Source organism: Orcinus orca, chromosome 9 (assembly GCF_937001465.1).
Source record: "Orcinus orca chromosome 9, mOrcOrc1.1, whole genome shotgun sequence".
NCBI lineage: Eukaryota > Metazoa > Chordata > Mammalia > Artiodactyla > Delphinidae > Orcinus > Orcinus orca.
In genome coordinates, this window is record NC_064567.1 from 64,302,007 (window position 1) to 64,314,018 (window position 12,012).

Consider the following 12,012-nt stretch of genomic DNA (forward strand, 5'->3'; position numbering starts at 1 on the left):
CAACTTCATCACCTCTGTGTGACATTGGCCTCAAGGGTTAGCATGAGAGGGGAGGTGAGCATGCTCAGAAATAGCAGAGAGCTGGGGGCAGTGAAGTGGCAGGGGCCCTTGTAAGAGCATCTCTGCCTGGGATGGAAAACTAGATTGTGGATAAATAAAATTCAGAAATTTTTCTTTACCAGAAAATTTAAATTTAATTGATGGCCTAAAATTAACCACTTTGTTATCACCAAAATTGCCATTTGAAAATGATATGTAATAGAGGACCAAATCCAATAGCCAACACATACAGGAAAAGATAAAAGTTGCTCAAATTTGCTAGTCAGCAAGGAAATGAAAACAATGAGAGGGACTGATGTTTTGTTTTAGCCTGGACTGAGTGTTTTTCATAACTCAAATTGTGACCAAAGAGCTATGGGATTTGCAATAGGGTTGCCAAGGGGAGGACAAAGGACATTTTAGTGTGTTTGAAACAGTAATAGGAAAAGAAATGAAGCTGTTTTCTTATTGTATCTACCAAATTTAGCCCGTTTGTCTCTCTCTGTTCTCCTTTTCTACCCCTGTCCCCATCATATTCAGATTATATGATCAAGGAGAAAAATATGGCCGGATACATATCAGATTGTTGACTTGAGTTACCTTGGCAGGGAGATGCTATGGAGGAATGTGGAAAGGGGGAGGGGGAGTGATCTGAAGAAAAAAAAGAAAAAAAGACTGCAACATCAGAAAGTCTGACTGCATGTAAGCATTTTTGTATGTACATACTGTTTTCAGAGTAATTGACACTGACAAGACCTGTAAATTGTAGTGTGTGTTGGCTTTTCTTTGGAGTATGTTCAGAGTTTAATGAAGGGAATCACTAGGGACTCAGACCAGCAAAATGTAGACCAGTTGTGTTCATATTTGTATTTGCAGGACATAAATTAGAGATGCAAAATAAAAAATGAAGTTAGTAATTGACTATGAATGTCCAGATACATATAAAGAAATATGTGGGTTATTTAAAAAATTTTCATCTAGATTGAGCTGTAATGAACAATACAGAAAATAAGGAGACTGCAGATCACAGGTTTTTCAACAAGCGTTTGAGGCTAGCTGTATATTTTGAGCGGTTCATATACTGTGTTTAACAGGTTCCTTGCTCATTAGTTATATTTTAGCAAACAGCGATTTCAGAAAATGTTTTAGTTGCAAGCTACCCTAGAAGTAATTTAATTTGTGCATCTCTTCCTGAATTTGTTAATGTGTGAATCTTAATTTTGGGAATGAAGGGGATCTTAATTTGTTAATGTGTGACCTTCTGCCTTGTTTTTTAGGATTGGTCTTTTACTGGTAGACATAGGGAAAATGGACAGGGAGAGGCTCGCCTTCTGACTGAGGGGGAAAGAAGAGCTGCACCATATTCTAGAGTATCTTATGATCCTCTGCTATTTAGTCTTTTTTAATTTACTGGAAACCAAGAGTTCCTTTGTCCAGGATGATTAATCTGTGGCCGCTGGCAGACTTTTAAAGTAAAGGTTTGCATCTCTCAAACTTTCTAAATTGGAATTGCTAAAAAAAAAAAAAGACCCAGGAAAGTGCAGTACAGTAGTAAAAAGATTTGGTTTTCCACTGAAAAAAAAATTTACCCCACATTTGAGCAGCAAATGGTGCAAATTAAAACACAGATACACATGAGTAGAATGAAAATGATTTCCGTGTTTATGTTTATCACCAACATAGTTATTTACAAATAACCCATATGAAAATGTAAAAAAGCATATTACATCTTCACATGCCATCTATATTAACTGAATAAAGCTTAGTGACATTATTTGCAAATCTGTAGTTAATTGTACATAGACATTTTATGCGTTAAAAAAGAAATGTACATAATTTAAAATAAATTACATTACACAATTTACAAAGTAATATTAACAAAAACTTCTTAGACAGCTGCCTCCTTACTTAAAATATTAATAAATACTCAGGTAATTAAATTAACCAAAAAACATATTTAGGGGATTATAATTTATAGAAAGACATTGCAAATTTAATAAAGTTTTATTTTACAATGACAGATACTGATCGCTTCAAATCTTTGTACTAGAAATAGGCAGGAAAAAGTATCAGGAAGGAAATCTTAATGTTTCCTTTGAAAAAATAAACATAAATAGAGTCCTGAAAAATAGTTGGGAAAAGCTCACTGAGGGTTCAAAGTAGGTAATCTAGAAACTATTGTTTAAAAAAAAAAAAATCTACAAAACACAAGACTGACACCCAGTGATAGTTTAAATAGACTAGAGGTTTTTGATCACTGGAAACATGACTCTCACAAGCTAAATGTCTTCATATAACTGCCATTTTAAGATCTGCCTTGGTAGAAGCACGAAAACATAAAACTACAAAATTAACTCTATCCATTTAGCATTTGTTTTACTCATTTCATAATGTAGACATAACCATTTCTCAGTTTCCCTGCTAGATACAGAATTATATCACACTGGAAAACATCCTTTTTATAAAGAGTCATGTCTGCTGGGCCCACACTCCAGTTTCAGACACCTGAAATCCTGCTCTGCACTCTCAGCCACCTGAGGGCAGGACCAGAAGGGACAGGCAGAAGTTTCAGTTCTCACATCTTAATTAGACCCAGGAAAGATCACTGCCTGACGTGATTCCTCACAGATTTGTTCATGGACTGCTCTCCTTTCAATACCCTCAAGCTTAGAGTGGAAATAGAACAAGAAACATATTTGAATTTGCTAATATTTTTACAATTAGTGAGACCCTGGATCATTTGGGAAGCCTGATTCTTGCAAATCTGTTCAAACCTTGATTCAGCCCAAGAATAGGCTCTTCTTTCTGTAAGTTTTGAAAGGTGCAGGCCTCCCTCGCTGTCTTGTAGACTAGCACGTGAACAAAGGCACGAGGGGAAGATTGGTGGAGGGGGATAGTACTGGGTAGGACTAAATCTAAGGTAGGAATTGACATTTTTACGGAAAACGTCTATTTTTTTTTTTTTGGCATGTCCTCCACAGCTTTTCTTTTTTACTCATGTCTTTGACCAGTACATTCTGTTTACATCAACCTGTTCACACTGTAAGTGACACTTTGACTCCAATAGGAAAGACATATAGGTATTCACCGCTTTTTTTCCTTATTAAAAATGTAGGCATGTTTAGCAGAAGGTGGTTCTGAGGGAAGCAGACAAGATTAGTTGTAGATAAGAGAGCAGAGTAGACAGAGACCAGGCACTGAACATCATCATAAAGGAGAAGGATATACAGGGAGTTAGAGGAGGTTAAAATAAAAATTGAGAGGTGTTACTTGCCACTATGACCACTGCCACCTGCCTGAGGGTAGAGGAGCCATATAGCCAAAGCCTGCCAGCATGGCCCGGGACACGGACATTACATAAGGAAAAATACTAACCGTGTTGAACACTACATCTGGAGTGAAGGGTGATGTGTGTGTCATTTTCACTCATTAAGCATTTTTCCTTGTTTTGAATGTCTTAGATATATATGTAAACAAAAGCCATTACTAATATTTTACAGTGCCTAGCAGAGTGTCTTACATGTGATAATTCAATAAATATTTGTCTTGTTATAGGTACTTGTGCTTTGTTATAATTAAAAACATGCTTTTATGCACTCCTTTTTAAATTAGCTTTAAGCTACACCAGAGTCCTCAAAAAGGCTTTGAAATAAGGATTGTGGTCAATTTCCTAGATTAGATATTGATGAATGAGCAAACCACCCTCTTTCAAGAGAGATCAGTTATGCCACTTCTGTGTCATTTAAATGGAAACAGTCCAACAAAATAGCATAATACTGTGTCAGTATTTTTCATTTCTTTTTTTAAAACCAAGCAAACCTTCATACTTACAGAACAGTAATTCTTAATCTTTGTGGGCTCACAGACCATTTTGGTAAGTCAAAAGTGTCAATAGACAAGTTACTACTATATTGCCCTCTTGAATTCTTCAAATGAACAGGAGGAATAAGGTTTTGATGAAATTCCAGTAAAGTACTTAACTCATTATTGACTCATGCCAGGAACAAAAATAAGGCCATTTTCATGTCATAAACGTGAATATAGTAACCTTCATTTGTCCAAAATAGTCAGCTATCTACATTCTCCTCTTTGTACCTTTCTAACAAGAGGCCATCCAGTATTTATTTATCCTAATGAGGAACTTCCAGTATGCTCCCTAGTGTTAGATCACATTGAACCTAGTGTCCTTCATATCTGTAAAAGGTAATCAATTTATGAATAAAATCATCTTGTATTTTCATGACATTTTATAATGTTGATCTATTCATTTAATTTTAACAATATAGGTAGGATGATACTGATCTACTTTCTGAATTAATGACTTTTAAATGATCGTAAGTATAGCATTAGTAGCAACAATATTTTATTCTAGTCAACAATTTCAAGGGTATTGGGTATGGCATGCATTTCATAAGCCTGTCAGCAAAACTCTTCAAGTAACTGCAACGGACTATTTCTCAACCATTTTGGACAAATGGAGTTCATTTTATTCAAAGAGATCAACTTGAGGATTATCTGGAAGCCCCTGAGTACATATATTGACAATCACAGTTTTAGGGTGACAATATTATTTTTGTCTTCCTCTTTAATAAGACAGATGAAATGGAATTGTTTTTATGCTTTTCCTTGTTCAAATCCTTGGTTTAAGGTAAAATTCTCATTTTCCTGACATCATGTTTGCTTAGAAATGATTTACATGTTGCTTAATACAGTGAATGTTGAATAAGGAATTAGTGCTTACCACATTTAATGCTTATCGAAATATGTAGAAATCTGTTTATTTGAGGGACAACGACATTCCAATCTGTCTTTTGTAATCTTTGCAAATACTCTAGCAAACAGTAGGGGGAGTTCAAACTCTAGTATGAAGGTAAGATACCTTCTAGTCCAAACCACTTGTATAGCAACACAGCTATGTTTAAGACAGAATAGCTTGTGATGCTGTTTTTTAAAGACCTGAAAACATAACGTCCTTCCGTCTCCCAAAGGTTGTCACAGTAAATGTTGCCTGAAAAATGGTATCGCTTTTTAATGGCACCTTTTGAATTTTCCTTTCATACGAAAGAAACCAGCCGAGTTAGATATCATTTTACTGTGCCATTCCCAGGGCTACATCTGTGAAAAATATAGCTCCTTCCAATACAGTGATAAGTTGAATGACCGTTTTTCATTTCTGAAATTAAACACTGATTGCAGTCTGAGGGTAAATGAATGAAAGCTCAGGATGACACAATGGAGAGTGAGTTAGCACTGAAAAAGCTTCTAGACCAGGGACCAGCCAAACCACAACAAATGTGGTCTGCTCACTTCTTTCAAAGGAAGTTTTATTGGAAAACATCCATGCTCATTCTTTTATGTACTGTACTGTGTATTGTCTATGGCTGCGTTCTCACAACGGCAGAATGGAGAAGTTGCAACATAGACCTGGCTGAAAATCTTTACCATCTGACCTTTTACAGAAAAAGTGTGCCACCCTTGGTCTAGATATTTAATGAAGCCCTGGACAAAATATTTATTCTTCTCTTTTAAAAATTCTAGTTTTTGATATCATACATTAAAAAGACTCGCTTCAAATTTTACTGGTGAGAAAGACAAAACAATGGATTTTGAAATACATTCCATCTGAAACTAGGAAAACAAATCAGGGAGAAAGAAAAAAATCAACACACAATTTTGATTTCTTTTAGTTACAAAAATCACAAACACATTTTTTTCCATCTGCTCAAAATTAAAAAGACAACCAGCTCCTTTTTTTCTTTTCTTTTCTTTTTTTAACAAAGATAACAAGTATAAAAATCTAGTCATAAACAGCCTTCAAAGTACAATTAAAAACCAACTAGAGGGATCCATCTTTTGGAGGGTTAGTGAGTTTGGGATTTAAACACTTAAATTACCGCCATGTTGTTGATTTCACAATGGCTGCAGTGATGAGGAAGTGTGCAGCAGATGTAATAGCTAATTCCATTCTGTCGCCATCCCAACTGAACTTTACTCTCTTTAGGACACAAGAACTTGTAAATGTCTCCTTGACACTCTGAGCACAGATGTCTTCATCCCATATGAAAAGAGGCAGTTTCTATGGCAGTACTGGTTAAGTGCCTATCATGCTGCACTAATATAGTGCAAAAATGTGCCTTCCATATAGCAAAAAAGATGCAGGCAACCAGTTTGAAAATTAGAGAAAGTAGAAACATACTGTATTAACACAAGCAAATTAGTTTTCCAGACAATAACCACTATAAAATACTGAACTTGAGGACTCTTCTAAGGTACTAGTACCTGTCCAGCATTTGTAGTTTGGAGAGAGACAAGAATTAAGTCTTATAAAAGGGTCTTTGCCTCTGAAATGCAGGTCAATGAAACTATCATCAATCACCAGGATGCTGAATTTATTCAGTGGGTTTTCTGCTCAGTTTAGAGCTTATCTTTATTCACCGTTAAAATTGCTTATTAACAAGTACATAATCTGACATAATGTGTATCATCAATTGAGTATACATGTTGTTATGTTTGACTATAGTAGTGTAGAGATCTTGGTATAAACTCTTCATGCGAAAATGTTACTATGGTTAACTGCAGACAGAGGCTTGCATCAGGCATCCTAACTGGCCAATCCCACCACTGTATTTTAGAGATGAAAGTGAATTATCAGTTGGTAGATTTCAGAAAGATCACATGAAACTCTCAGAATGCAGCATGTATTCAACTAAATCTCCTAGAATTCTCAAGGCTGATGGTTTCTATGTAAGTGGTACTGTCTTGATATCTCCAGTGGCACTGTGATTTTCACTCTTAATGATGATCTTTTAAGAAGTTACAATGTATTTTAATCCATACAGTTTGAATAGCTTTGTGGCCTCTGGATATCTACAGCAAAGGTAGAAAGCTGAGACTGGTTGTTGCAGGGTAAGTTACGGTTTACATGTCTGCATCTCCATCGTAGGCTAAGGTTAAAGGTTTCAGTCGGTTGTTTTGCCTTCTTTGGGGTTTCTTTGGCTTTTTGCTGTAAAGAAAAAAAAATCATTAATATTGGGAGAAAGAAAATATTCAATTGCAATTTTTATTGTTTTAAATGAAAAAAACTGGAAACATTGGTAAACCTAAATTGCTTAATTACCTACACTGCCTAAATTCAACCTTAAAATTTGATTTTCTGGTTTTTTAATTTCTCTATTTTATGCTCTGAATAAACTTGAAACAGAACCCTTCAAATATTTTATTATCCTGTAAAAGATGAATTGTTTAAATGGAATTCCTCTAGTACTAACAATGGAAACAATGTTATAGTATAATCATTTATATTTGTCCATAAACTTTTATAAATAACACAATTTATAATAAATGTTTTAAGAGATAGTTGAATTGGGTATTACCATAATATCTTCCTCAGTAGTAATTCAATATAAAAATCTACAGTTCATCATAAGTATACAAAGTAATGTTTGCTTATAGAACGAAGGAGGACACACTTGAGAAGATGACCTGGGGCAGCTCTGGCTCATCTTCAGAAATTAAACGGATCACATTTGGTAGTTTTTAGATTATCTAAGACTAAAGCCATGCTTATTCAGAAATTCAGATGAACACTAATGTGGAATACTTATCTGAGACATTAGATTGCTGTTCTTGGTTATGGCCAGTTGAAAGTGTTTGCTCTGAAATAGAGATCCCCTTAGATTTTGAAATATTTAAACACTCACCAAGCTAGATATATCATGGAGACAATGAAGATGAGTAACACAAATGCCCCAGCTGCTACACCATAAACCCAGGTCTTTAGTCTCCCATCTAAGAAGAATGGATATTAGTCATTAATTTACATTAGTCTGGTATATATATGACAGTCTTTAACCACAACCAATGACCAGTCACATGTGACCAAGTCCTTTCAAAACTCAAAATGAATTATTGCTTAGGCATAATTAATGATTAATGCAAAGCTGCTATAGTGAGTTAGATGGTCCTTCATTAAAGATAAATTATCAATGAAAATTGAATTGAAAAGCAATGAAGTTTGAATTCAAGTTCAGATTTCAAGGTAACAGGTCTACATTTCTGCTGCTTATCTGAATTTTCTTTTAAACCCAATATATGTGTAATGCTAATATAAACATTTTCTTCTGATTTTCATTCTATCTTTAGAATGGCAATTGTGAGAAAAGAAGAAAAATAATGCAATTTCAAGAAAGTCCTACAACTTTGAGTTAATGCTGACAGGTATCTCAATGTAAACTTTGTCATTTAAATATTTTTTCCAGATGAATTGATAGTAAATATATTTAACATTTTTGGAATTAATAATCCTTTATCTAGTTTATACTTAGAGTGTGCTTTAAAACTGATTTGACAATATCCTTTGTAAAAACAGCCAAGTTTGATTAACATATAAAAGGATCTCTAAATAAATTTTTTCTACCTTTTCTATTGTATGGAATCAGGACAGGAATTTTTCTTTTTTTCCAGTTTTATGATAGGAACTTTTAAAGTTTGGTTTTCTGGTCTCATTCACTTTGAACTTCTCAGTTTTATATTCTGAATAAACTTCAAACGAGTGATACTATTAATGACTTTGCCTAACCTAACTTGATCCTCACACCAACATATATTTTCTGTTGCACACATACAGCTAAACATATGATTTTAGAATTAAAATTATACATTGGGCAAACTGACTCCACAGAGACTCTGGTTTATGCAATATTTGGAAGGCATCAAAAGCAAATTAGTACTATGAATTTTTTTTTTTTTGCCTAGAGCTGGATCAATTAGGGGTTCACTTGCTGGAAATAAACTAAGTTTATATTCTAAATACCCTTTTTTTTTTTCTCAATTCTAAAGATTTATAAAATTTGAGTCTGGGTTCAAAATCGAAAGAGCTCTATTGGGTTTATTTGCCCTGAGAGAAATTCAACAAATATTTTTGGGTTTTTCATAAACCAAGAGCAAGGTCTAACTGTATGTTCTTAAAACATGTACCTTTTTAATATATTAAAATGTTCACTTTAGGAAAACTATATATTAAATGAAAAATGACAATAATAATATTCTCTCTTTAAAAATCAGTTTTGATGTGCGGAGATCTGCTTGGATTTTTGGTCAGGGTCAAGACTGCAAATGGCCATTTGCTGGTCGCTGTCCTGGACACTGAGAGGAAGAGTTTCCCATGCTTACAGAAACAGGTCAGCTTCATATTTAACCACATCATCACAGGGATGATGTGGTTAAATATGAATCACCCAAATATTGAACATACTTAAAAAAAAAATTCTCAATAGTGATTCACCAGTAAGGGAAAGTGTTTTGACTAAATGCATTAAAAATGTGCTGGCTATGCAAATCGCTTCCTTCCTTTCTCATGTTTCTAACGGAGTCAGGAAGTAGTTTATGCCTGGCTTTGCCTGGAGATTTCCTTCGGTCATGAACTAATCATCCCTCTAGGGTGTGAGAAATGATCTTAGTTACCGTATAGCTCTTGCAGCACATTTTTAAGCACCAGCTTAGTTCTAGGGCTAAGCATATGGTTGAATCAACGGCAGAGAGAAAATGTACAGAGTAAGGATAGCATCTGATGAGGCTTCAAGCTTTTGTCTGTATGGGCTTCAAGTCCATTACTAGATACATTACGAGCTGTCTGTTGAATATGACAGGTGTCTGGTCAGTCTCCAAGTTTAGACTGTCCCATCTAGACAGGAAGGCTCCATCCCTGCCCCCGTTTATCTGGTGCTAGTATAGATTCTGAGTATTTGAGTGTGCCAGCTCTAAGGGCTGGTAGAAATTGGTCTGGCTGCCAAGTATCTCCTGCATTGCTGATCTTCCTGTTTAAGGTTCAAATATTTAACACTCTGTGGCGAAATGGAAAATTCTTTAATGTCTTTATAGTTTTATTTGTTCGAGTTCTGAATGACAACACTTTTCTCCTAATATTTTCATTGTTAGATTTCTTTGTTCAATGTGAAAATAATTACACTTCTAAATTTAGGACTGAAATTAAAATAAATAATATCAATCCTAAAATTTTTCTCAGAAGTACTCATTTTTCTGAATTTTCAGCATGAGTGCTTTTTTCATAATAGTAGAAAATTACAATAATTTATGGCAGTATCAACATAAATGACTATACATAAAATAATTAACTCATATGAAAATGCTTGCTCGTTTTTTTAATCCTTTGGCATTGGTTAAATATATAGCTAAAGAATTCTACATCAACACTGTCTAGTCACTTCACCTGGCCCAAATGGCTGTAGAAACCAGGTCCTTCCCCGTCCTGCTGGGTTACTGGAGGGTTGGGTTGGATGTACTGCCCGACTGGTTTTCACATCTCCTCTTTTGTCCTCCACAGTGGGTATCACCACCACGGGGATAAGTGTGCATTGCTCAAGTGTACCATTGGAAGACATGACTTCAGTGTACCCTTCTTCACAACTGCACATCCTCGTCTGCAGGAGAACAAGACTTATACTGCACATGCAAGGTGATCTTTATAAGCATAACAGACCTGACTTGAAGAGCAGGCTTTAAAGAAATATTGTTCTGGGAATTTACTTCATGTAATTTCTGTCATAACTACGTAAAAAAGAACACACTTTTTGTCCCTTTACAGACTTATTGTAACAGTAGAGGCAAGTGCATTCAGAATTGTTTATAGTGATAAAAGGAGAGGTCCCAAAATAGAATTTTTATGCCTCAAGACATGCTTTTCTGGGGTTGGGGAATGGATTGTACCAGAGGCAGTGGGGTGACAAATGATGAAGCTGGCTTGCCTACTCTAATGAATTCACACATACCTCGCTACAGTACGAGTGGGGTTGACTACACGGTGGATTACAAGACCTGTCAGCATCAGGCTGGCGCACCACCAAGCAGCCCCCTGCAGAACAGAAAATCATATTTTGACAAGTAGCATCTCTTGCAATGATTAAAAATACATCATTGTTGTAGACTTGTCTTTGAATCCTGAACCACCTTGGGAATCCCACAGACTTTTCTGAGGGCAGCTGACTGAAATATTTGGTTGACCTTGACCACTGTATTTAGGATCTCGAGGCTCTTCTTATTCAGAGGAGACAGCATAGTACCTGCCACTCAGCAGGTGCTCGATAAGCACCTGTTGAATGGATGATTTTATAGTTGCTACTCTGAAAACACTAATTGCCTGCAAGCTATTTATCATAGTTTCTGAGACCAAGTCCAGCACTAAAAAGCAGATTTAATATTCTTTTAAAATTCTTTCTTGGTTATTCAAATAAATAGTTTTCATGTTAAGATGTCCCTTTAATTCATGTGACTATCTTGTATATGTATTTTTCTTTCTTTTTTTTTTTTTTTCGCGGTACGCGGGCCTCTCACTGTTGTGGCCTCTCCCGCTGCGGAGCACAGGCTCCGGACGCGCAGGCTCAGCGGCCATGGCTTACGGGCCCAGCCGTTCTGCGGCATGTGGGATCCTCCCGGACCAGGGCACGAACCCACGTCCCCCGCACCGGCAGGCGGGCTCTCAACCACTGTGCCATCAGGGAAGCCCTGTACATGTATTTTTTATAATACATATTTCTTTTTGAGAAAATCACTAATTCAGGATATTTTTAGGGTATAAGAAAACAAAGGCAGCTATAAGTGTATGTCTGCACTATTGTTTTAACTTGTCATTGCAGCTCTCTGTTTAGTCCTCTTCTTTCTTCCTTCAAGTACAGTACCAGGTGTGCTGAAGTTGTTATAATGAAGTTTCAAGACAAGAACAGATGTCATACAGAAACAGTATTGGCGGCATGGAAAGAACTGATAGTTTCAAACCATACTTGTTCAACTTAGAATTTTAGCAAAGCAAGATTTTTCCTTTATTTGTGGAATTGATGATCCTCTTGGAATCTAATCAAAGGTACCTATTAATTCCTTGCCTTATCTCTCTATATTATAAACAAAATATTCACAGAAAAATTGTTATGGAAAAGCAGTTAGTCATTGCAAGGCAGTTGC

The 12,012-nt window shown here is 35.6% G+C and overlaps 1 protein-coding gene across 1 annotated transcript in view; it reads right to left on the reverse strand.

The window, feature by feature from the left end:
- Positions 1–1,678: 1,678 nt before the first annotated feature.
- Positions 1,679–12,012, reverse strand: part of THSD7A (thrombospondin type 1 domain containing 7A) — a 456,281-nt gene continuing 445,947 nt past the window's right edge. Inside the window, exons 25-28 of the mRNA XM_004265544.3 lie at positions 10,827–10,909; positions 10,268–10,478; positions 7,740–7,827; positions 1,679–7,042 (exon numbers count right to left, since the gene is read on the reverse strand). Of these exons, the coding sequence (XP_004265592.1) occupies positions 6,958–7,042; positions 7,740–7,827; positions 10,268–10,478; positions 10,827–10,909 (467 nt within the window). The 3' untranslated portion in view covers positions 1,679–6,957. The remainder of the gene's footprint in view (positions 7,043–7,739; positions 7,828–10,267; positions 10,479–10,826; positions 10,910–12,012) is intronic.